Source organism: Merops nubicus, unplaced genomic scaffold (genome assembly GCF_000691845.1).
Source record: "Merops nubicus isolate BGI_N331 unplaced genomic scaffold, ASM69184v1 scaffold18024, whole genome shotgun sequence".
Taxonomy (NCBI): Eukaryota; Metazoa; Chordata; class Aves; order Coraciiformes; family Meropidae; genus Merops; species Merops nubicus.
Window position 1 is genome coordinate 4,179 of NW_008602526.1, and position 27,963 is coordinate 32,141.

Here is a 27,963-nt window from a genome sequence, read left to right on the forward strand (position 1 = left end):
AACAGAGAAGGCTTACATACTGCCCTAAATCTCCACAAGCAACTCCCAAAGGTGGAGGTTCTTTATCTGCTGGTACCAGTTTTAGCAGGGGTTGTTTACACGGTGATGAGAGCAGTAGATAAGCATATATGAATACAGGCAAGCCAACCAAAAATTAATTCCACTGGTCACAAGTGTAGGAAGTGGAAATACTGGCAAGAGGTAGCAGATGACAGGAATTTGATGGACATGGAACACACGGGCAACACAAAACTCCATGGATAGACTGTCAGTATGTTGGGGGGAATTTCATAGTATGAGTCCTCTTAACAATATCTATTCTTCCATGTTAATTCACATTATTACATAGCATGCGACACAGTTGGCTTGTTATTGGTGAAATACACTGGTACATTTCAAACTCATGATATTTTGAAAGCGTTTTTCACTGAAAAGAGTACCTTTTATAAAAAGCGCTGTTTGAGTTAGAATTTGATACATTGTACTGTTCATATAATTTTAATTGCACTACAACAAAGGACGCATAGTTGGACAAAAAAGCACATTCATCAAATACCTGCTGCAAAATGCAAGTGTTCAAGTACAATATGTGTTAATATAAACAAGTACCTATGTTCATTATCTCCTTGACTCCATTAAGGTAAAGTGAAGGGGAAGAGGAGCATGACAAGTAACTTTTTTTTTTATGGTAGATTCCTGAATGCGATTTAACTTAGTCTAGTTTCACATTTAAAAAAGCAAAGTATCTGATGAATATTAAAATATGTTAATATGAAATAAGTGGAGTACGGCAGCAGAACCATTATGGCATCTAGCTGCTAATCCAGAGGCTTGAGTTTGTTCCAGGCTCATGCTGATAAGCTGGACTGTATTTAAAGCTAGGGCCAGAACCTACCTGCCCACTAAGGTGAAGGTGGCCAGAATTCATTCTAGCCACCCCTTTTCCAGTGTGCCTTACTCCTGATAGTCCAACAGGCCTCCTGGCTCAAGCACACTTCTGACTTATCATTTAAACAGAACCTAGATACCTCCATGAGTCATTTATTCTTTGGTTTTAATCCTTGCCCACTTTTATGTGGTCTCCTGAATTGCACATTCACATATTCTTTCTCATAAACAAATGCCTTTCTGCTATGGTATCAAAGAAGGGAACATCTGGAATCCATTTAAACTTTCAGCTTTGCAAAGGATTGTTGCTATTACACAGTAGGCTTATCTGTTGCACTGGAATTCCTTAGTTTTGGAGAATCTAAAGTAACATGTAAACCTGATCTAAATCCCCATAAAATCGTTTCTTCTTTGTGTCTGGTGTTGTAAACAAAAGTGAGCTGAAGTCAAAGGGTAAGTTCTAAGCAACCTGTATGGTAGTAGTGAAGGAGCTGGCAATACAGTCTTCACTGCTGTTGGGAGTCTGCCTCCTCCATGGCATTGAAGTAGTTCTTGTACAATGGTATGATGGCTATAAACCTCCAACACAGCTTTAATTTTGCTTCATAGCACACTTGTATTTCATGCACCACTGCAATAACTGTTGCACCTCTTTAAATCCCTCATGGTTGTCCTATTTAGTACAGCTTTATGTATGACTCACAGCAGTGTTCAGGAAATAGAGAATACTCCAAAGAGAGCTGGGTGGAATGAAGGAAAAAATACATTTTTAAAAATTTCTGCTCCTTAAATAACAATTCCAAGCTCATTTTATAATTTAAACTGTGGTGCTGTGTTGTGAGATAAAATAGTTAACTATTTTAAGCTATGACTTAACTTTTTTTTGTTTGTTTCCTCTTTACTTCCATAGTAGACCAAGTCATAACAGCTACATTTTAAACAGTTTTAAATACAAATGGATTCAGTGTCATTGCTAAGTCCATAATAAAAATTATTTTAATGCTCCAAGGAGGTAAACAGACTATTGGATTTAGTCAAAAGAACATGTATGTTCCACAGTAAGCTATTCTTTGTGTGTTGTGTGGATCTTTCCAATTTGGCATGCCCTCCTTATATTGTGTCCAGCACTTTGGATTAATAAAACCCACTTCACAGAAGTTAAAATAATATTGCAATCCTGTCAGCTGGGGCTGACCAGTGGTTACGTTTTCCACAGGGTAATGCATTTGCAAAGACGTCAATCTCATTCCGCTGTGTGGCTCTCTTTGACAGACACTCTTCCACAATGATAATAACAAGGCACATTCTTGTGCTTTCTGTGGGTCAGTGTCCCTGGCAGGTCTTGCAGCACATCTGTCTGAAGTATGCTCGACTGCAGAACTTGAACTTCAGCACCAGTGGGCAATATGCCACTTTGTTCACATCTTTGCACTCTAATAATTAAGAGCATTGAAGAGAAAAAAATCAGAAATGAAAATTAAAGTACAAAAAAAATTTAACATTTAACATGCTGCTTCTCTATCCATCCACCTTGCCCTCTTTGTAACTACTCTTTTTAGTCCAGCCTCGTGCACACAATATATTTTTAAACGTCATACAAATCTTTTCGAGGCTTCTCTCCCAGACAGTTAGAAGAGTGCCCACTTTGTCTTGGAAGAATTATCATTTATTGGGATAAACTTTACACATCTAGGACATATGAGTAGGTTCTCAAACAATACTTTAATAACTTCTTTCTCAAGAGTTTTTTTAATTCATTCATGACAGTTCATCTAAAATCTAACACAATTCCCACTACTTGGTACCATGCCGCTGCCTTTGCAAGAATCCTTGAAATAGAACGTTCATTGCAGCTAAGAGGGATGAAGAGAATGATCAGTGTTACGAATAAAACCACCAACAGTGTGAGCTCATCAGCTGGACTGAATGGCGGATTATATTTGAGGCTTGGTTCCACACATCCACCATGTTTTTTATGTAGGAGGAAAAACCATTTCAATGCCATTTTTATTTTAATAGACATGCAAGGCCTTTTTTTTTGTAGCTGTGTTTTCCCAGTATGCCAGGCTTATTGGCTCAGCAGACCTTGTCGTACTGGCAGGTAACTCTCCTAGGCAGTGAGTACAGAGCTCAACCATGTGGAGGAAGGGCTTCTTTTCCACTCTGCACAGGTTGTACCTAAAGTGACTCGTAGGGGTATATTACAGGAGCCGATGGAAATACGCTGTGGTTCTTCTTTGGCTCAGCTTCCTTTCTGTAGAAAGAAGCTGAGAATAGGGAACAGAAAAGTTTGGTCCATGCCCAATTCTTATTCTGGTATAGCTGGTGATAAAGCTGTATGTGAGTGCTCAGTGGTACACTCAGGTACTACAGTTCAGAGGTTGCTGATGATGATTTCCTTTGCACTAGAGTGAATATTGTGATATGACACCTGACAGGGGATTTTTAATTAAAAGCATTTGCATTGCTCCTTCTAGATGGATATTAAAAGAGGAGCTTTTCTTCCCATGTAGGAAGATGGAAGAGAAGTTTATGGAGAAATAAACCCCACAAGTCTGAATTACAAAAATTAAGTGATGAGAAGAATGAAATTAGACTCATTTCTCAGAAAATTATTTGTCTCAAAAGAATGCTTCAAGTTTTTAGTCATTTAAGGTTGCATTCGATACTGGCTTCCTCCTACAATCTTTTTCAAATTAAAACAGCTATACAGAAAATGTGAATAAAAAGGAGATGAACTAGTAGCACTTTGACCATTATCGTATTTTGCATTGATTTGCCATTTAGAAGTGAAGACTGGAGGTCTGGATGCAGTTGCTCCAAGGCCTAACAGAACAACAGTCCTTGACTCCAGCATTCTGTAAGCCAAATATGAAAGAGAAAACAGACACCCTGAACAGGTAAGAAAATAAAAAAATAACAGTGAAACAAACACAATCAGCATGTACAATCATTCACCTAATCCTGTCTGTCTTAACCTTCTACATCTCATCTCCTAGTACATTATTTTTGCTCCAGAACAGGTAGTTATGAACAGCATGTTCATACTGCAAGTGTACTGTAGGAGCAAGTAACGTGCAAATGAGAATCTTTAGTATTTGAACCTAGGAAAGCATTACTGAGGCTGAACTTCAGGGCCTGTACCGAATGGTACTTCTGATAAAGGCAGCATGCATGCTTTTAGCTAGGTAAGTAGACATCATTAAATGATTTAAACTTTCATTTCATTAACACAGATAAGAGTGCTTTCATTGTAATTTTTTCATTCCACCTACCCAATGTTTTATGTACCACTTTTCTAATTTTTTAATTCTCAATTTGGATGCTGGGTGAACAAACGCTGAGGGTAGGTGGTTGAAAAAGATGTATTTCTCTACCAGCAACCGCACGTGGTCACTCTGTTTCACCAAGTTTCAAAAACTCTCCCAAAAAGAGGTCAAGTACCTTCCATAAATATTTCAGGTCCTTGCATTTGTGAAAACTGGGAATACAGGAGAGAGAGATGGTGAATTACAAATGAAGGGAGGAATAAAGAGGTTCACTTGATCTTGATGAGATGTAAAAAATTCACTCAATCCCAAAAATAGCCCTCATACACACTCTGTTTAGTTAAATCCAGGTAAAGCCACTAAGTACATATTTGCTAAATGTAGGATTTAAAATTATCCTATTTAATGTTTCTTTAAGTTTTTCTTCCTCTGGACTAAAACTGGGCCCTGTTTAGCCATTTGGACAGCAGTGAGCTAATATTCTGGAAGTTGCCCACAACTTCTGTTTTGAAAATCAGTTGAAATAGATATGGTGGCTGATGAAGTAGCCTATTCTTCATAGGACTGTGGTTGAAGGAAGAGGTTTAGCAGAGCCTTTTTTATTCCTAATAACTACTGTTAATAAGTTTCCGTAAGTTATGTGTATTAATCTCTCCCTTCCTGAACTTTTTGCCTACATCAGACAATATTAAGTATCATGTTACAGTAATAAAAACAAAATAACATCACTGTGCCTTTAGCTGGAGGCTAATAGTTTTTCAGGTGAAGTGGCAGATAGCCTTTAGGAGTCTAGATTCAGTGGATTTATATATACACTTAAGAGAATAAAATAATTCTGAATATATTCCAAATTGCGTGGTTCATGCTGCCTGTAGTTCATTTTCAGCAGCAAATGCAGTGCTACCTCATCAGTGGCAGCCCATCAAAAACCCATCTACAATACTCTGAATAACCAACGAGGAGTTTGAAGCAGAGAAAAGATGTGACAAGGTATATTTTAACTTTCTTTTACTATTTCTGTATCCCCAAAATTTTTGCTCCTATGTAAACAACCTGTACTTTCCCCAGGAAGGTGATTCCAGACCTTACCAACATGATCATTACACTGCAGAGAGGCTCGAGCTTCTGGAAAAACATGTAAGTTCTTATCTTGGGTTAGCAATTTTACATTGTCCAGAAATAGTGGAATGGGTTCCATAGGCTCCGAGCACCACAGTTCGTGAAGTGAAGGGTATCAGGAGGTTTGGTGGGGTTTGAAAGAGGAAAGGAATCCTCTCAGCTAGTCTGATCTTGTTGCTGAAATTGCCTTTGCCTCATAGTGTGTCCCAAAGCACGAGGCAGTGCTACTAGGTGGCACGTGGACAAAGCCTCTGCGTGGAAGCAGGTGTCCTCTGCTATGCACACGCTCTCCTTGGGGCAGAACTCTCCCTCTGAGAGGCCTGACTCCTTCCCTGAAACCCAAATACGGAGCTCATGCCCCACTGCACCTGGAGACACAGAAGCAAGCACATAGGCACAGTATGCCACTCTCACAAATACATTCACAAGGGAATGACAGAATTCAAATATTTCTTTCTCAGAAAGTATTAACCTTCCAAAAACAGTTGTGCTCTTCAGGACTAGTTATTCTTGAAATCTTACAAGCTTTCCATCATCTCTAGTATGCTGAAAAAGATATGCCTCTCTGTTATAGAATCATAGAATCATTTAGGTTGGAAGAGACCTACCTCCAAGATCATCAAGTCCAACCATCAGCCCAACACTACTAACTCCTCTAGTCCTGTTAGCACAAGAGATGTCAGCTTTTCTTGTGTTCAAGAGGATTTTTTTTAAAGCCAGAAAATGTGCAACACATGCACATGATTGTGCAAATCCTCCATCTGTGCTTCTTATATTCAGTATTTAATAGCAACTCCGGAATGTGTATAGATTAAAGTATATATTTAAGAAATACTTGCAAAAGTATTGAAAAAATACCTTGAAGACAGATTTTTTTTGTTTAATTTTGGGATAGGGTACCCTTAGTTTTTCATGGATTGCAGCAAGATTCTTCTGAAAGGATGTGAGTATTTTAAATGATTAAATGAACTTCAAGATTACATTTACTTTTGAGCCATTTCAGCCACCTCATCACTTAAAAAAAATAATCAGCATTATTATTCCAGTAAATACCTTCTGTGTGAGACATAAGCAAAAACAGGATGCTAAGTGGCAATGTGTTGGGAACTGATTCTATTTCTCATCTACATTTGCTCTTGCTAACTGTGCAAATGAGGCTGCATGGCTGCCAGTAATGAGCTGGCTCAGCACTGGGCCACTCAGAGTGCAGGCCAAAGAACTAAAGTCCACCTGGAATGTAATGTTAGCAATTTTCAGCATTTCCTATATGTGGGTCCCAAAAATTTTTCAGTGAAAAGTGTAGGTCCCTGAAAAACACTATTACCAACAGGCTCACTTTTCACAGTTACCCTGGCACAGTGCTGCTGTAAAGAAGTCCACAGCCACCCAGTGTACACAGATCACTCAGAGAAAACCCTGACTGTATTTGTCTAAAAATTGTATTTTCCTGATAATATTGAAGGATTATTAATGTAATGACTATAAATAACAATATGACTTTGTAATCTTGAAATTAAGAGGAGACTGGGATTAAATCATGCCCACTTGTAAGTACTTTATTACCTTCCTTTGGAAAAAATTCAACATCTGTGTTTGGAAATAAAAAATCATTTAGCCTTTGAGCTTTAAGGGCAGAAAGTTTCCTAGGCTGATAAAAAACATGTAAAGATTACTTGAGAGCACTACACATAAAAATGTGAATTAAAACAACAAAGGAAAATTCTATTATGAATGTTTTTCAAAAGACAATATAGGATAATAAGCCTCTATTTAAAATTAAAACATCCAATCAGTAAATTGCAGTGCACATAGTATTTCTGGGAAGATTTTGCTATGCTTTCACTTCTTCATGGACATTTCAATTTGAGACTTTTATGACAACTTTAAATTGTTGGTGAACCTGAATGCATAAAGTAGGCATTGAATGAACATCAAATCCAGGTAGACTGTAGCGTAAATTTGTGTGTAAAAAAAAAAAAATCAGAGTATTTGTTCCACATAAACAGGATATTAAATTCCTAATAGTTGGAGAATCTGTGCAAAGGACACTCCATTATATACTGCACAGAGATTAGTCACACTAAAAGGAGCAATGTTAGTGACATTGTGGTCACGTACTCACAATTTAAAGGAATAACTTTTAAAAGAACTGCTAACGGCTATGCAACCTTTCTTAATTTTTCACCATGTGTATTTTGGTGATATGTTACTCTTCTTCACTTTCCACACAAAATTAAATGTACTCGTCTGAGCAACTCTTCTAAATTTTTGCAATCAATGAAGAAACCTTTTCTGAAGACAGCATTTCCTAATAGGTTGCCTTGGACAGTTTGAGTTCAGATCTGGAGCCTTTCATAAACATTAGCAAGTTAATTTTGACATTATTATCTATTATCATATAATCTAATTATCTATCTAGCAAAAATATATTATGATGAAGCTAGCTGATAGTCTGATTAAATTAGACTGTGTCATGTAAAAGAGACTGTAATTATTTGAAACAGGTATTATAAGTCCAAGAAATTAGAAGTTAATTAGAAGAAGCTGACAAGAAAGTCAAAGTATAAGAATAGGCTAGAATCAATGTGTTGCATTACATTTTTGGTCCCTATCTTTCAATGAACATGTAATTAACTATTTTTGTCACTACATTATTAGGTTGACCACTGAAAGCAGGTAGCAGGTCAGTGTATGAAAAGCACATGGTGCTCTCCCTGCTATTAAGGACATTTCCATCAAACCAGTAAAGAAACTGGAAAAATTGACACAAATCAAGAGACTTAGCATATATATTTTTAAGGGTGCTTTTTTAAACAAAGAACCTGTATTTAGGTTTTTACTGACTTCACCTCTTAACTGCAATGATTAATTAGAGAATAATTATAAAAAATTAATTTACAATCTGAGAGATGACATCATGTAGACTTTTACTAATAAATTAACCCAGCAATAGTGACCATGTCATTTTAGTGTTTCCAGAATAAATTATGTTAAGATGGCAAACTCACCTTCTGTGTTGGAAATGGGAGTACTGTCGCATTTACTTTCACACTGCTGCATTGATGGAGGTCTAAGTGTTTCTGGACAGTCACTGGATGCTTGTCCAGTGTATGAGAGGCACTGTACTGTTCTCATCTGTTGCCCAAGACCACACTGGGCAGAACACTGAAAATAAGGACGACAAAAAAGTAAAACAACTTGGTTCCAATTTTTAAATATAAAACAAGATAACAAGAAAGCAATCAGGAAGGGTACACACATGTATTTTAGGCAGCTGAAAAGATCTGGTTAATACAGAAAAAAATTTTCGTAAAATAGTTCAGAAATTTTTGGTTTTGACAGTATATACAAGCACTTGTCTTTCAAAGAAAACAGATCAACTCAGTGTTGGCTCCCTGAACAGTTCAGAGGTACAAGAATAAAATTTACCTTATTTCATATATCATGTCTGAGTTTAAGTACATGTTTTCAAGAGAGATATAATAATTTTAAAATAAAGAAGAAAAACTAAGGAGAATAAAAATTCAAATCTGCGGGAGAACTTTTTTAAGGAAGAGAGAAACTATATTTCAAACAAAAATACTTCACTGTTTCAAAACATTTTTTAATTTCTGTAAATAAATAGTGGTTTTACTACAGTATCAATTTAAGATAAATGCACATCTAAACAACTACCATAAAAGAAAAGCCAATCAGACTGTAACACCACATGACTGTCCTGTGGTTATTAAGCTGAAATGTTTTATTTTCATTAGCAGCAAATTACTCATCATATTTAGAAAATGAAACATCCATTTTTTATTTTAAAAACAGGCCATCAGGCATAACTGAGATGCAAAAACAAAGAAAGAAGGAAGGAAACTCAGTATGTAATTTTTAGAAACACTCCACAATGGCAGCACCATTCAGCCTGTCTTGTAACAATGTAGCTCCCTGTCTGATAATTCAGCATGTTTTATGTAAAATGATACAGACCTCAAAGTTTTTTTGCCAGGTGAATATATATACACACATATATAAAAATATATATCTACCTTACTAAAATAGGAATTTGCTTTGTATTTCCATCATGTTTCTCAAGGAAGTTAAATGTGTTTTTAAAATACAAAACCTTGCAACATTGCTGTATCTTAAATTCTGAACAGTAATAAGGACTGTTTAATTTTAAAAAAAAGCATACAGAAACTCACCCAGTAGAAACTAGAATGCTGCCAGCAAATCCTTTATAGTTCAGCAGACAATTATCATTCAGAATCACATCTCAATCCGAGACAGACAGGAGAGAAGCTTTTGTTTCAGTTGTGGGAAAGATCTCTTACCCGTTTCCAGCAACATCTTATCCTTAGAAGGTGCTAATGTGTAGGAGATTAATAGCAATAAATACTTATATGAATTATCATACCTGTCCCCAGTCCCCCGTAACCCAGCGAGGAGGAGGACATCGGCCTAAACTGCAGCGGATGCGGACTGGTGGCTTGCTCTCCTCTTGGCACTGTGTGGCTGGAAAAGTTTTTAAAAGATCGCTGCTTTTGCACAGAACAATTCGGTGTTTGAACCCTGGGCCACACTTCGGTGTGCACTGAAAAAATATTGATATAAATAAGTAATAAAAACCTCAGTAAAAAGTCAATAAAAGTGTCAGAAATGTTATCACGGAAAACACAAGAATATATTTATAGTCTTATAATTAACTATAATCACAAGTTTCCCAAATGATAATGGTCATTTTAAAATGTTTAGAAACACAAAGAAGCTGGCTGATGATTGCTTTATGAAGTTCAAGTTTTTATAAGCTTTAATTTGGTAAAAGTAGATTTCCTTTGCTATTTATATTTAGGCTGCTATTTATATTTAGGCTATGGTGTTACTATTTACTTTATATGAGAGCCTGTAGGTTAAATTAAAGTACATTCCTCCAAAGTAGAGAGGTTTGCCACACGTAGCACTATTAAGAAACAAACCTGAGTGTGCATTTCAGAAATTAAAAGTAGAACGCTCTGTTCTTATGACCTTAGTACAGTCTTTCCCCACCTCACTTAACAGATGGTTGAGCTACAGAGAACACATTTTTCCTCAATAAGTAGATGGGAAGATAAATGCTTTACAGGACTCCACAGATACCACACTAGTAAGACAGAAATACTGTACCCTCTCCTAAAATGTATGCTTTTCTCTTCCTTACAGAATGACAGGTTTATCCTAAATCTTTTCTCCACTTAGATCCAGGATCTTAAACTTGGCTGCAAAGAGATGGGTCCTTCCTTCATTTAGAGTTTATAATCCAGAACTGCAAAATGGGTATATAATAACTGCCCTTGAAATTTAACCTTTCTTTTCCTACCCTATTCTATTCTTTCCCATCAAGACCCTGACTCCTTATATGAGCAGTAGTTCAGTCTTCAGAATTCGGATACAGAATAGCCAGGTTCAAACATCCTCAAACTGAAAGGGCTTTAACCCCAAATCTTGCATACTCTGATTACCTGCCTATCAGAAAAGTAGGGGAAGGAGAGAAGTAGGAGAAGAAACATATCTGTCTCTCTGGATGAACTGCAAAAAGAGTATTAATGCTCGAGATCAAAAAGTGATGATAATAAGTATGTGAGGTCTTCAGGATCATGAAGATGACTCCTCAAATTCCATGGAATGTTGCATGAATTTTCTCTCGCAAGTATTTAATGTAAAATGGATGACTTTAAAGCAGGAACTAGAAGCAAGTTCCCCTTCCTAGGTGAGTGCTTAAAAATCACTTGCACTCAGTCTTTTCCCAGTAACTGAACATTCTGTCAAAAACAGAACAAGGTTGGAAGGACCTTGCAAAAATCATCGACTCAATGTGTCAATACTGCTTCATAATCTCCAGAATTTGTTAGCAAATAACCAAGACTTTAAGGATGAACATTTGAGTTCAGGTGCATCTAATTTCTATTCCTGCTTGAAGATGTGTTCTTTTATCTAGGTCCAAGCTGGCATCTGAGGAAAATATTCTTTCACCTACTGGTACCAGAAGAAAACAATGTCCCTTAAAAACCCACTTTTTCTGAGTCATAGCCAAAGTTCCACTAAATAAGATGGACTACATCCAGCCCCAAGAAATGACAGTCAAATAAGGAAACAGGTAGTTTACAATAATACTGAATCACCAAAATGAAAAAGCATCAGTAGAATTCAACAAAAATGTTTCCAAAGCAAATGCAGGACAAAATACTTAGGTAAACAAAAACAGGAAAAGGTGTTTTCCATTACTAAGTGCTTCTAGAAGTTTTGACTAAGCTCAGTGGAAGTCATGACTAACAGTAATATGAATGCAAAGTAAAGGTCCTTGTTTGCTAAGGCTCTTCTCAAGAAATCCTTGGATTATTTTTTGCCAGCTTATTTTACTACTTGGAAAAACATAAAAGTAGTAATTTACAGCAGGCAGAATAATTCAGTAAAAGCTCAACTGTTGCCAAGTGTGAAAAATTTTATGACAAAACTGACATTACCCAAGAATGACTACATACCACTGGGCAAGACAGTGTTAGCTTTAATTTGATAAAAAGCACTTTTACATTCTCCTAAGGACTTTATTTAACCTCTGTGTTTAGAAAATGTTTGTTTCTCTGACCAAAATCATACAGATTTCTTGTTAATTATCACATGTAACGAGACTGATACTCAATAAATGTATTAGCCTATAAAAGAGTTCTGTAATTGTTTAATTTCTATTACATACTGCTTGTTCTGAATATGAAAAGAGAACTTTAGAACTTGCACTCCTGAGAAAAGTAGCAAGGTTTGCCATCGGTTTTAATGGAAGCAGTATTCATCTCTTCACTTCTTGAGTTCACTCTTGTTTTCATTTTCATGCCTCTGTCAGAAAATCATACAAATACATATACAGAAGGGTTTATATATGTATAGTGCTGTAGGGATTTTAATACACTGTATTTCTGGGAACCCTTGACAGAAAAAAAAAAAACAACAACCCGTTTTCCTCATTTTATTAAAATGGTATCAGCAGTCAAGACAGTTTGCCAAACTACCCTAGGCAAAATTCTTATCAGGAAGAAGGTGGCACTTTCTCACCATCCTGATTAAATACCATCACAACCAGAAGCTCAACAGAACTTGAATCTTTAGATTAGAATGGTTTTGTTCAAAATTGTAGCATGCTCCTGCTGTATAAAAGGTTGGACATGAAGGCCTTAAAATGTAGTTTAAGATTCTTATGAGTGTGCCAATATTGGTAGCTCCAAGGATGATTTATTAGTGAACAATGTCTTGAAGAGGGAGCTAGAGCATAATAGTATATAGACAAAATACAGCCACAGCTCTGTATCTTGTCACATGGACACCATTATTTGTTAGTAGTGAGATGATGCTTAGACACTCCAATTGGAAATAAAGTACTGTGGTAACAGATCCAAAGAGCTAACACACTATCAGTGCCACAGATGTGCAATGATACAGTCACAAACTGAACATCCACTGCCACTCATCCGTTCTTTCCTTCTCACTCCTTTCCTTCCTGCTGCAAGCCAGATTCATCTTCAAAGGGCTGGGATACATTGTACCTTTTCAGGTAGGGACAAAGACCATTTAACACTTTAACACATTTTAAATACTTTTTTTTTTGAGCTAAAAGTATCTATGCATTGAAATTATCTGTGAAACTACCTGCACATCAACCATCTTTATGGGATCCAGTAATTTACTTTGATCCAGTGATTTGACTTTGAATGAAAGAATGTTTAAAGCCAAGCAAGTATACAGAAAATGGGACATAATGCATCAAGATTAATTAACTTCTGGCGAATAATTGATGGAAAGGAAGAAGGGCTGTTTCAGATAACAAAAGAGATACAAACTGGCATGGAACCAAGAATGTTAGAAAATTTGCAATTCAAAGACTGAAGTTCAGTAACACTTTTACAAGAAGCAGTGGGACAACCCCCCAAATTAACTAATTTTAAAACACAGTTCAATTAATTTATGAAAGTAATTATATGATTACATGGGGAACAGTGATGAGTGGTGCTCCTCAGTGACTGGTACTGGAACCAGTCCTGTTTAACATCTTTGTCGGGGCCATGGACAGTGGCACTGAGTGCACCCTCAGCACGTTTGTGTGGTGCAGCTGGCACGCTGGAGGGAAGGGAGGCCATCCAGAGGGACCTGCACAGGCTGGAGGGGTGGGCACATGCCAGCCTGGTGAAGTTCAACAAGGCCAAGGGCAAGGTCCTGCACCTGGGTTGGGGCAATCCAGGGACGCTGTGGATGCTCCATCACCAGAGGTGTTCAAGACCAGGCTGCAATGGGCTTTGAGCAACCACCCTGTCTGTGTTAGGGGGGTTGTAACTAGATGATGTTTAAGGTCCCTTCCAACACAAATCCTTCTATGAGTCCATGATACGCCTGCATTTGACAGCAAGGACACAGACATGGAATCTCAGGAAATTTTAACTTGAAAGTACTCCAAAGGGTACTTGGAGATGACAACTGCAGTACTATCCCAGAGTCCAGGATAGAAAAACTATACTGCTATTTTTGCAGTCTGGTTTGCATAGGATGTAACCAAACGCCTTTCCTTCCAGCTGCAGTATTCTTCAAATTCAATACTTAAATCAGTACAAGGTATAGCAACTTATTGCCAACTAATGCTACATATCACCATACTTAACAAAAGACGTTCTTTCTTTAATAAAGAGAATAACCCAATTTTCAGGCCTGCCTCTTGGTGCATGCTGCTAAGAAAGGTGATGCTTTACATCAGCACTTTCACTTGAGAAAAATGAAGCTATTTATTCTGTCTTTTGATGTTGTAAATCCATTTTCTCTACTATCCAACTATTTGCCTGTTCAAAAAACAATATAAAAGGAATTTTTTGTTTTAAATACAGCTGTCATACCAATGGCTACTCTAGGTGGGCTTTTTTGTTTCATTGAGGTTTTCTTACTACTTTACTATTCTATTTTGCATTTTACTGTTTTTCTACTATGACTAATAAAAACTGGTCATAGTTGTTTGATGAAACAACAGAACTGACAATACAGAAGGGAAGAAAAAATTACTTCAGTACTAAATCTGTGAAGTTTTGGATTTCTCATTAATCCTTTACTTAGTAACCAGTGATTGGAAATGTACTATCACTCAGTGGCCAGAACTCTCGCCTCCACTACCACCAATGAGCTAACACAGCAAAATTTCCTTACTTCTGACCAGTCCAAAGCAACCCACTGTGGGGGACAGGACTGATTGTTACAGGGCTCTTTTTCAACAGGGCGGTGTGTTAAACAGTTGGTATGGTCCAGTGTCTCCTCCTCAGAAGGTCCAATCTTTCTGATACACAGAACTGTTCGTGAACGCATTCCTCCATCGCAGGTCTTACTGCATTCTGACCAATCTCCTATAAACCATCTGGACAAAAGAAGTTAGGAGACTCAGTTAATGCATTTCAGATAAAAACAGGTAATTACACAAATCCAGAACACAAACAGTTTAAATTATTATACCTAAATCACTGTTAACAATACACATATTCAGAGTGAAATAAAGTAGAAACTTGTTCATCTTTTTACTGAACATCTTAATTTATGCCTTATCTATCAATAATAATACTACTGTGTATTTTTCTAGAGCAGTAATTTCCATCCCAGGCTATAGTAGTTATAAAGGAATGGTGAGCCTGATAAAACTGCAGCTGTTTAAGTAGATTTGTACATGACTTGCCTGAAATGACTGACCTCATGTAAAACATTTAAAACACTGCATGATAGCTGTTAGAGGGAGATACTGGGTGTTTGCATGTACATAGTGAAAGTCTGGAGCTGTACAGTACATTATAGATTACTTTTTGTTGCAGAGATTAAAGTGGCTGTTTATCTGGCTGTATTTCTTTTTCTACTGATAAGAGGCTAATGCATCTTCATTCACTGGAAATACCTCTTCACATTATTGATCACGTTTGGTCTTCAATGTCTTGCATGTTGATTAGATAGATTGACCCAAACCATCCTTGCAAAGGATGAAGGTGAAGTCTAGTATGCTATCACTGCCAACACGCCAAAAATGCTAAGCATATCAGTCACTATGGATGCTCTTATAGAGGGTACACTTGGAGCCGCCTCTTAAGATTCGTTATCTTCTGAAACTTCTGTCAAAAAAGCTGTGTTGCTATCCCACCCTGTGTTATAGAATGCCTTATACATTCTAATATGAACCTAGATCAATCCAGACAAGCAAACAAATATGCCGTATTCTGTCATGAGTTACCAAGCAAAAGAGAATTTGTGATTCTTCACCATCAAACTTGTGCTTTTACCACAGTAGGGAGAATCTGAAGCTGGTTCAGAGTTTTGGAGAGACTAAAGTATTAATTTTTTATTGCTACTATGATTTGCTTAAACACCCTCTCAAGTACCTTTTATAGTTACACTGCATGACAAGACAGTACCATTCACAGAACTATGACATTTACCTGAATCGTTTATTGAAATCTGGAACTTTGAGAGTTATTTATTGTAATAACAAAGAAAATATTGTTAACATAGTCTATAAACATAGTCTTTGCTGCTGCTTATGGACAGCAAGTATACTGTAACTGGAATTCAGTTAGAAAGAGAAATGTTTTAATAACTTTTGGTATATATCACAAAGAAAGCAAAAACGCGATCATTAAAAAACTAAATATTTGGCCACTTTATGTAAAAAGTAAGTCTTACTGGGTGATAAACTTCTAGTCAAAAGGGTTAAGCTTTGGGTAACTGTTATCTGAACAGCCTTCTTCTAGACTAACAGGATCAGGAATCAAGAAGCCTTCCTTCGTAGTTTTGCACTTTGTATTTACCCTGTGGGCAACATCCGACTGGAGGCAGATGTGGTCTGAACTGCTCTGATACCTTCACGCAGATGCTGACTAACCTACACTACCCGCTTCGCGAACCTTGAAGATTTGAGTTTCACCATGTTCACCAATGTCCATGCCCTACTGGATGGGGAACACGAAGTGTCCTGCTTTGTGGGTTGGGTTTTTATCTTGGTTTTGTTTTCTTAAAATAATGTTAGTGCAAAACATAAAAATTAACTAGTTTTGAATAACTATGTTAGCACTACTTTTTAAAGTGCTAGTTTGTTAATAGTTAGGCCACATAAAGGAAAGGATAGGGATGTGTTTGGTAAAAAGGAACTGACCAAACGTGATCACTGTCCCAAGTTCTGCTCTCAGGTATGTGGTGTGAGAGTGTCAATGGTGTCGTTACAGCCACACTAAACTGTTATCCCAACAGAATCCAAGTGCATATCCTTGCAGGGTAAACATGTACTTACAAACAGACTGTGGGGACAGTGATTTAGACCTACTTCAGACCTGTTTGTGAGACAGCACATTCACACCAAATACACTCAAGGCAGGGTAATGACTTCACTTCTGTTTATGTCACATAGTACATGACGCAGGGGGATTAAGTGTACAAGACACTGCTCTGCCATCCCACAACCAGTCACCACACCAGGGCAGTTGTTAATATTCTAGAATAAAATGGCTTCATGAAGACCTGCTGGGATTTTAATGCATTATAGTCTTGTCTCATTCCTCCCAGTGTCCTTCATGCTACAATTTTACAATTTCGAAGAGACATTTAAAAGAGACCATGGTATTTATTTATTGTGCAGTATCTACATTTAATCAGAATTAATGATTTTTTTACCCAATTAGAACACAGCTACAGACTACCACAGAACCACAGAATGGTGGGGGTTGAAAGGGACCTCTGAAGATCATCTAGTCCAATCCCACTGTTAAGCAGGCTCACCTAGAGCAGGCTGCCCAAGAACGCATCCAGGTGGGGTCTGAATATCTCCAGAGAAGGAGACTCCACAACTTCTCTGGGCAGCCTGTTCCAGCGCTCAATCACTCTCAATCAAATTTAAACCAGAGCTTGTGAGTCAATAAAATGTTGAATCTTTTCCATTTTTTCCCACAACTTTTATTTGTCTCAGAACATAAGAAGGAGCTGTTGTGCGTATGCTGAGATCATTTTCTAATGCAAAATATCACAACTGTTTCTTAACAGCTTTTGTAGTAAAATTAAGCTATGCTATAGGTTCTTGCCAAATTTCATTTTTTGAACAAATGAGTTGCTGTGTTTTTAATTATGTTTTCAATATGTAGCATACAGCTATTCTTAAAAACAAAACTAAATAGATGTAACAAAGTAGGCACCTAATCCTAAAGGCACACAGCATTACTGTACAACACTGAGTATCCTGGATAGAAAGTTGTTTCACAATACTACTATCAGAAAATGGTTTGGCCTACTAAGCAGTTTCTGGGTTTCCTATTTCTCATGTGCATATTTCAATCCAAATTTTAGCACAGTATGCTTCAGGAGTATGACAAACATTTAGTATGCAACATAAATATCTATGGAAAAGTTAGTCTCATCTCAAGATTCTTCTGTCATTGTTTCTTTAAGAGTGGTCCATAGTTCTACTCCAAGCACTATTCACCATATTTGGCACTTACACTCTAAGAAACTGCTTTGCTAGTATCTTTTTTTCTCAACAATGTCTCGTTTGCTTTGTGTAGTTTAAACACCACTGTGCCTCAGTTAAAATTAGGTCTTTTCTAGGCCAAAGTATGCACTTTCCAGAACTCATGTCAAGGAACTGATATCAAGGAACAAGAAATCGTAAACAAAACCAAACCCCAAATACCATCTCTGTTAAGACAGGACCTTAATAGTACATCAGAATTTTATACCCATTTGGTCAAGAGGATTTGCTACAGATTACAAAGTCTCTTCTATCTATGAAAAACACACGTCCATCTCAGTGATCAATGACTTACTCAGGTGGGCAAGGCTCAGTGTTGCAGGCTCGCTGGTTTTCTGGAGGCTTACTGTCAGGGTCACAGTAATTGTTTTGTACGATGGAGTTGTCATCCAGCCTTTTACACACCACCTCTTGTTTCTGCACACCTTGGGATGAAATGAAAAAATGCTAATTAACCATTCTTCTGCTTACTACTTGATGAGTAGAAGCATATTTCACCTACTGATTATCAATCCTACCACAACACTTTAACTGGCTGAATACTGCAGGAGTGTGAGTTCTAATTGGCTGAATGCCCCGACCACAACAAATACTTCACTTTCCTTCAATTTTAGGCCACCCTATTGAGTGAGAATTTTAAATTGCTGTTGTTTTCAAAAACAAAGGGAATATATTTACAGATTTACCAAGAGATTGCTTTTACTTGTATATTGCACAAAATCCATTTTCTGTCTACCCTCCTCTCCTAGTAAAAAACACTTAAATTTTCAAAGAAAACATCACCAAACAGAATGTGGTCACACTCCAATGCAGAATTATCGTTTACATGCTCTGGTTTAAAATAAACCAGCAATACTGGGAAACATTGTAAAGCATCTCTTCCACTGTTAACCATCAACATGGCAATTTACATTTGAGTATTATTCCCAAAACATAATGACATATCAGTGCTAAGACAACATCATAAGGTAGTGTATTAAACAGATTTCCTGATTTTTAAAAAGCAGGATCTAAAGAAAGGCATTAAAGAACCATTGATATGACAATAGTACAGCTGAGTACTGTTGTAACAATAAGTACACATGGCCTCCTCCTCTCTTCTTAGAACAAGCTGTATAGTGTTTGCCAGCATAAAGACTGTGGATCACCAAAAGTCACCAAAAGCCCTGAACCTTTCTTGAAAGCAGAAGAATTATTTAACTTTTTGCAAAATGTGAAATGCGTACAATTAAACAGGGATTAAAACATCCTGGCTTCAAGTATCTGCCAACTTTACTTTACAGCCTTCTCTTAATTTTAAGACAAGCTTTTTATAGAAGGTAGACATGCAGTAATAAAATTAATTATATAAATATGTTTTTCAGACACCAAGCATCCCACTAAAAACATGGGATTTCTTTCACCAAATATGTGCACTCCTTTTGTTGATTTTAAACAAGCTGAACAACTTACCTTGTAATTGTTTCTTTCATTACACACCATGGACAAGAATAAAATATACTACTTTGGTTCCTAAAATATCACCTATTCAGAATTCAGGTATTTAATTCCAACAGTAAGTCAAGTCTAGCCTTGAGATGCCTGACATTTGGGGCACAAAGCATCCTGCTTGGCTATCAACCAAAGTCTCCCAGTCTACAAACATGTGAAGTATCTTCATGAAGTTATGTGCAAATGACATGGAAAAAACAGTAACCACCTTTTTAATGATTCTTGAAGATGGTATTTAGTCCCTCATGAGACTGCAGATGCAGGAGTAGGCATGATCCCTTCTCACCCTGAGGGGATTCCTAATTCCCAAGCGCATACTGTAACTTCTATGACTTAGTGGTTAATTTAGCCAAGATGGCAAGACTGTGATTTCTAGTCTGTAAGATATTACTGCTTTTTATTCAACTACAATCTGGTATGTCTAAATGATCTTGAAAACAAGGATGAAAATGCATTTCTGTGCTAGATGAATGTCTTATTTCTGGTTACACTTTAAATCCCTTTCTTGTTTTCCTAGCATGGGCTCCATGAGTATTGCGTCCCTGTCTCCACTGTGGCCAAAAATACTTATTAAAAAAATCTTCCCTTTACTTACCTTCCTAACTCCTCAACTTTCTATGGCACACAGTTAAGAGTACTTTTCTGGAAATGTACTCCCAACCTCTTCACTCAGCAATAGGGAATTGCTATTTAATAGATAACTGGCATGGCAGGATGGTATCCTGCAACATATGGGTATTTTCCCTCAAACAAAAATAGAGCCCTGTTAATTCAAAACCCAGAAGTCTGGATCCAAAGCACATAAAAACATTCCATGTGTTCTCAACACTAACCTTCATATTCCTGACAAGCAGGAGAAGAGCTGATTCATCACTCAACAAACTTTCTTACAGGATTCCTATTTAGCATGTGAGAACGCTGTACCAACCCTCAAAATCACCTGCTTCCTCACATCAAAAGTCATTAACCATATTGAGACCAAAGATATCTAATGCTGAAGTCTTCACTCCACTGCACTACCTAAATCCAAGGTCCACATCTTTGCTGCGGGGATAGCCCCTTTTTGATTACAGCTACACATAACCTTCACAAAGTAGGTCACAAACTTTAAATCAGGTTGTAAGTCATTTCACACATCCGACATCTCAGGTTATTCATAAACATTACGATAATTTTGAAGTAAGCTTCACTAATGAAAAAGATACTGATAAATATGAGACATAAGTCTTACAGGTGAGCCAGGTAAACTAAGCGGTTTTTTCTATTTGTTTTTTTTTTCCTATCTGGATGCCACATTAGACAACAGTAAATGCAAGTAAACAGCACAGAAGACCAACAGATTGTTTTACAAGTGTATCCTATATACATGAATGTACATGAACAAGCTGAAAAAAAAAACCTCACCCTTTTGAAGAGCATTCGATCCCCTCCCAGTTTTGTGTGTTCCCCCTGACCCTAACCCCTAATTTCCAAGTTATCTGCTTTATATGTTGGGAAAAAAAAATCATTTTCCTAGATGGTTTGGTCCAGTTGGAACTAAGAAACAAATCATTAGCATCAAGGACCCTCAATGGACCTGAAGTACACGCACCCACAGCTGTTGGCCAATTGTATTAACATACAGATATTCTCCTTCACATATTCATTCATCAGGTAGCGAAGACCTGAATAATTTTACACAAAAATGCTCATTTATAGCATTCTCAGCACCTAATATTTCAACTACATGAAATTATATAAATCTGAAATTCAGTGAGACCTTGCACTATAAAGGCAATCAAGAAACCTTGGAACACAGGAACTTGGAAGAAAGAACTAGAAGCAATACCCTTCTGTTGCTGGGAACCACTCTATGTAACCTCTTCCACAAACTGAACAAGCCACACTTCAAGCCCAAATACATTCTTCTTCTCTGAACTTCAAACCTGTGACTACTACGAACATTCAAATTTCCATTCCAGATGCATCATCTACCAATTTATTTTTTTTTAAGCCAAAACAGTCTTTCAGTTTAAATAACTTCACTGTGTTAATCAAGTAAACTCTCAAAGTCTCTGTGTTGCCAGATACACCATTCCTTTGGTCAGCCTCCCAAAAATTCTGTGCATGTGCTTACATCTGAGTTTATTACAGCGACAATACAAACTCTGCCCAGTACTCCAGAGGGATTTTACAAGGGCCTTATCCTTAATACTTTTAAATTACTTAGAGCTGCACTGTCAGCAAATTTCATCAGTGCTTTCTACATTTTATGCTGCCATCAGAACAAGAAAAAAATGAAGTCTCATGAGTCATGTCAAAGGTCTTTAAGAAGTCCATTAGGCTCATTGCATTTTGGCCCAGTAACTTGCATTGTAAGCATGCCTTTTGTCTACTAATCTTTTATAATTCTTTTTTTAGTCATGGGTCACAATAAATGCCATAAGAAATTCCAGATCAGCGAATCTACTGCATTTCCTTGGTCTAGAATGTTAGTTATATATTAAAATATATTTGGCTAGCAAAGCACTACCTATCATGTTACATTTTGCCTCACCTGTCACTTATTTCTAGATCTTATTACTTTTCTTGAGAATTTCAAATCAGTTAGCAGTCCAGTATTGTTGTTATATATTTATATACAGACATACACACACACGGAGATGATTTTCTTCAGTTGTCTACTCCCTTAGTACTACTTTAGCAGAGAAAAGATGTATCAATTGCAGCATGAAAGAGAAAGAAAAATTATTAGGCTCTCCTTTATAATCTCTTCCTTTGGTTCTTGAAAAAAAAGTGGAGATCTAAATATTTGAGAACCTGTGGCAAAATGATTCACTTTAAATTCTATAATCTATGCAAATACTGCCAACAGACTAGAATAATTAAAATCAGATCTGACACCTTGAGGAGGAATATTTCTTCTGCAATTTTCACTCAAATTTCACCATGATGAGATAGTATTTACAAGGTCTAGCCAAAGAGCAATGCTAGTAACTTGGTGCTGCTAGCTGATTGAGAATTTGTTCAACTCCAGCTGATGAATATTCACTTATCCTTTCTAACACAAGCTGCCTTAATTCTCTCGGTGGCTGATAGAACAGGCTGAATGCTGCCTTCATAATGATATTTCTCTCAAATATATGATTGCTTAAAATAAAAATTTATTGCTACTTTAGAATTAAGCATTGTAGAGATGAGTACTATTCTCACAAATATTATGAGACAGCATAGGTATTAATGCTATGTTTTACTGAATTTCCTACTGGCATCAGACACACTTCCTTCTAGGCTCTGGCTAAGAATTGGCAGCCTCAGTAAATTCGTTTCTGAGAAGCTATGTAATAAGAAATTATTCTAGACTATGAACACAAAGTATCATTGTGCTGTTTTAAAAAAAATATGTCAGGCATTATTTATTGAACATGGGTCAGGTAGAATAACATCTGTAAAACAGTACTCACCACTATTCACTCACACAGTGAAGAATCTTTAATCCATGCCAGGCAATATATTAATCCAGTTTTAAAATGTTCTGTAGTATCTTGCCACACAGTATGTAAACTTTACATCATTGCTTTCTAATTACAGTGGAATTTAAAATACAATCTCAGAAACAAAGTTTGCCTTCTAATTTTAAGTCAAGAAAAAGAAACTGAGAAAGCTAGAATTGCAGTTTTTATCCAGGCAAGAGCTACAACTCGATTAAGCCCTGTGGGCTTTGAAAAAAAAACTTTAAATTATCTTTTCCCTGAGTATATGGTCTTTCTTAAAATAATCTAAAGAGCACAGCTAAACAAGTTCATTTAAACTCTTGGGGAAATAATTACAAGCAGTTAAGACAGGAATACTCTGCTTTCAAATCTAAAGATTTGTAGTTTATAATAAAAGACATAAAATGTCCTTGGGACTGGTCAATGCAATTCTCATAGAAAACAAAACTCCAGTGGTTTAGTGACCATAATCTCTAGAGAACTGAGATGTTTTGCAGATTTCAATTCACAAACAGTCTGCATGACTTTCAGCAGCCAAACTTTAAATTACATGGAATACACTTCATTCTTAAATTAAAATTGCAGGCATGTAAATGGTATGTCTATTTTTAAAACCAATCTTAAAAATTGTGGTTTGTGATTGCAACAGTTATGAAGATGCCAGTACCAATACATAGTGAATCCTGCATCACTAAAACTAGTGCATGCTGGTTAACCCAGACATATTTTCTGAGCTCACTCATCAGATCACAAGATGCTTATCACAGAGCCAAACTCACATTTTCCTTGATGACAAAAGGATGATATAAAATATACTTGTCCTCATCAAGACAGTTTCATAATTCATATGAAAGAAAAACATACTAGGCATCACTTTACGAAAGTGACAAGCAGCAAAGAAAACTAGACAGCAATCAATTTACTTATAACTGTATACTGACTCTCTAATAAAAGAACATTATTATCTAAGACATTTAACTCTGGAGATGAACTGTAACAGAATGAGTGAAATCAAAACCAATGCTTAGCACACCTGGTAAATTCCAGATAATAAATGCTGTAATTTATTGCCATTTAGTGCTAGAATATATTAAGTACAGAAGAAATTTTTAGAAGGCAGGTATGCACTTATTTATTTTAAAATGTATACAAAAAAGTAAAAACACACAGATTTTTTTTTTTAATTTTGTTGGATTTTTTAAAACATTAGCACCAGCAGTTCACTTCCTTATTAAAAATACTTATGGATCTGAAAAAAAAGTTATACATTTGCCCTTGGAAAGCTACAAGATAAAATATAAGGGAAGACAGGCATGAGAGTAAATAAACTACAATTCTGTGATGTCTAAGTGATATATATCACTGTTTCATATTTTAGCACTTTCTTCTCTTTCCAGCCCTCATTTTATTGTTTTATTTTGTATTTCTACAGATTCCAGTTTTCCCTTTCTCAGGCTTTCTCATTAAATAATAATCAGGTCCTTATAGAAAAAACTTTGTTGTTGTCTTCAATTTTTTTCCGAATTCCAGCAAACTGCCCATCCACCCCTCTCTTCCTCTCTCCCTCCCTCCCTCCCTCGCTCCCTACCTCCCTCCTTTCCTTCTGCATCACCTGTGTTTCCTCCCATCCCACTCTTCTCTGTGTAGGTAAAACTTGCAATGCACATTCTGATACTCTCTAGCATAGTTTTCCTGTAGTCTTGTCCAAGTCTGCCACTAGCTACAACGTCCTTCCTATATGAGAAAGTAAACAAACTTTCCTTGTGAAAACTCTTTTGACTCAGTGTAGAACAGTCATCACTGAACTTTCAGGAGAAAAGGGAATAAATATGAGATAAAATACAGCTGTTTTACATAAAGTTCCCAGAGAGGAAGAACTAGCTCAGATACTCTAAATTTGTATCTTAAAGTTTTTCAATACAGAAAATACAGTTCTAGTGTACAAAAAGAAAAACTGCCATTCTGGATTTCCAAGCCAACGAACAGATACTAAGAGATATTAAAAATTAATGACATTGTATCCTCATCCTACATGAGAGTACACAACTCCAGGAAAATAAAGAGTTGCCTATTACCAAGCAAGCCTTTTTAACTATCTGGTAAACCTGAAGGACTTATTTTTAGAAAAACTTAAGAAAATACCAACATAGACCTCAGGCTTTGTAGACATAATTTCTGCTTGATTCACTGAACATGACACTCACTGGCAGAGAAACTATGGAATCCTTTGTTCTCTTCTACCCGAAAAAACATGAGGGACACTACACTACTAGATATATTTTATAATCTCTCATGAAAGAAAGACTAACATACTTATACTTTGTATAGGCAACCTAAACATGCAACTGTTTGGTTTGCTTCTAGACTGCTCTATAAAGGATACAGGTGGACGGAAGTTATAATGTCTTCAGTGGGAGGAACCCACTGCTATCAGATGACTGAGTTTTCAGAATACTTTGCTTCACACACACTTTACACAATGATGAAATTCACTGCGTGCTTCAAAGGTCAGACATTCCAGAGAGGTACTCATAAAATTATGAACTTATAATTAGCAAGTAAGATTGGAATTTATGCTTTGAGTTGCTTAGTATCACATGAGAACCATACAAGCGAGGCAGGAATGGAATCCAAAGGTCTGGCACCACATTGAGCTGTCATAAGCAGAAAGTCCTCACCCTCCTCTCCTTATTACCACTCAATTTACCATGCTCTTCCTATTCTGCAAAAATGAAACAGGCCCTAGAACTGAGATCCTGTAAAGTGCCTTTACTTTTCAGATGTGACTCATGAGCACAGCAGTGATGAACATAATATCGAAGACCAGTGAAAAAGACAGCATGTTACCATCTAATTAAAGACTGTACATTACTCCTAGATTGCCCTTAGCTTCCTCCTTGGCTCCCAGCTGCTCCAGTTCTTCTTCAAAATAAGGCCTGCAAGTAGCTCTACGAACAGCTGAATGGACTGGATTGCTCTCAAAGTACTATTCAGAAGAGACTTTACAAAGATTGGACACTTCTGCAATATGTAATACTCCAAAACTATTTAAAATTTGCCCTGTCAAAATGGTGTACTAGCTTTTATACTCTACTTCGTGACTTTAAACACGTAACCCCAAGTTTGCATTACAGAAAGAATTTTGGTGGGCTGAAATGCAGTTCTCACTTTTTATTTTTCAGATACTTTCAATTAAAAAACATATATGAAGTAATAACTATGTTTTAAGAGTCACATACTTGATCAAATGGTATGTAATGCAGACAGAGTCAGTCTGGTCTAGAGAGGACTAGATTTAAGAAATGTGGAGTGGACATGCCATGACATAGCCTCAGAGAATGGTCCCTGCTCAACTAGTCCCTGTTTCAGCAAACAGTCACAACTACAGAAAACAGTTTAAGATTTCATAGTCATCCATAATTCTGTCATTTCTTGGCTTTTAAATACTTTAAAATTTGATATTCTTTAAAGACAGCTTTTTAAATGTTACAGACACCTAGACAAAATACACATCTTTACAATACAAACATGTTCAGAGATGGACATAAGTTAAATGTGTTGGTGAGAATTTACATTTGCCTAGTGCTTTGACATAAAAGCAATGCTTTGATAGAAAAGTATATCTGTCTCTATGTCACCTAGAGCTTTCCTGAATCAAGACAGAGTATCATATGACCAAATCTTGATCAGTCCATGTGCCACAGGTGAACTACACCAATTAAGAGGCAGGAAAATGTTGATGGCTTTAAATTCGTTGTAATCTGTCCCAAAGTCACTATTTAATTATTCTAGCCACATAGATGAAAAAATTATTTCCATATTAATATATCCTCACACATACTTATTGTCCATTTTTTACTTTCAGCAAGAAATTCTTTAACTGTTTAATAATATGTTATCCTTTGCTGTAGAGCAAAATGTATCTTGTAAAGACAAAGTTCAAGTGAACAGAACTTTAATAACAAACTTCACAGTGAGTCTTACAGAGATAAACAAAGCCGATCAGTGGTTTAATTTCTGAGTTTTCTCAACACTTCATACTTATATTAGCCAAGTTTTTCAGTTACAGTCTCTATCTCTAAAACCTTTGTCTTGCTTTTCTTCTTCCTTGACTCAGCTCCCTTTTAGAATTGTGTCTTCCTTTGGCATATGGTGAAAGGTGTTTCATAAACTAGGGGGAATAGAAGGTACTCATATGGAGAAAGCAGATACAGATTTTTAACATGACTTAGAGCTACAATGAAATATTTGTTCCCTTAGCACAAAGCTCAGTGAAAATAAGTGACCACAGTATATCCTTACACTAAGCTGAAAGAATGGAAAGAAAAGTGCCTGGTTTAGCCACCATAAGCTCCTGAAGAAAATCCTTCCCCCTCCAAAAAGATTCAAATTAATAAATGTATGCAGGTTTTAAGGATTTACAAATATTCCCTTAAAAATTAATTAAGTCAAAATGTTTTAACCTAGACACGTGCCTACTTTTACAGAGCCAATTATTTTTTCCATTGTATACAGTCTAATTTGTGAAATGACAATGACCTGCATAACAAAAGATCCATGGCTAAAATCTTGTCTCTGCCTAAATCAGTGTGAGTGTTCCCATGACTTCAAAAAGTTTGTTAACTCACTGCCACCATGAAATCAGGATTTGGCAGTATGTGTAAGGTTTTGGAATTCAGAACTGCCTTTTGCTATGAGCTAGGCCGTTCCTGTATTCGTATTTCTCCTTTAAAATGTTCTTTTTTTTTTTTACCAGATTCACCATCACTGAACTAACAGTTAAAAAAAGGTGTCACACAGGAATCCAACAAACAAACAATAGAAATATTGGAGGAAGTTGGCACCTTCCTCTATTTTGTTTCAAGACTTTCTCTATTTAGTGGCACAGGAGAGAATTTGTGTATAATCTACGGCTAAGCACACTGCTGCACTTAAACAGAAAACAACTAGTAACAGCCACAGCAGGTTCCAGCAGAAAGATGAGTTCTGAAAATCAGTACCTCGAGTAGCCAGAAATAAAAATCAGAAAAAGACAAATACTTGATCCAAAGGATCTTTAAAAAAAATATGGTGGCTTCCACTTGCTATGGGTAGTGCACAGTGCAGCAGAAAACTGAACTGCTGAGGTGGATTTAAAGCACTCTCCTGTATCTTCTGAAACAGGGGTATGTTGGGGAGATGATGAATT

The 27,963-nt window shown here is 36.6% G+C and overlaps 1 protein-coding gene across 1 annotated transcript in view; it reads right to left on the reverse strand.

The window, feature by feature from the left end:
- Positions 1 to 1,660: 1,660 nt before the first annotated feature.
- Positions 1,661 to 27,963, reverse strand: part of ADAMTS6 (ADAM metallopeptidase with thrombospondin type 1 motif, 6) — a gene marked incomplete at its 5' end in the record, with an annotated part of 48,850 nt that continues 22,547 nt past the window's right edge. Inside the window, 5 exons of the mRNA XM_008938403.1 lie at positions 1,661 to 2,321; positions 8,285 to 8,441; positions 9,679 to 9,855; positions 14,472 to 14,676; positions 18,107 to 18,236. Coding sequence (XP_008936651.1) covers positions 2,212 to 2,321; positions 8,285 to 8,441; positions 9,679 to 9,855; positions 14,472 to 14,676; positions 18,107 to 18,236 — 779 coding nt within the window. The remainder of the gene's footprint in view (positions 2,322 to 8,284; positions 8,442 to 9,678; positions 9,856 to 14,471; positions 14,677 to 18,106; positions 18,237 to 27,963) is intronic.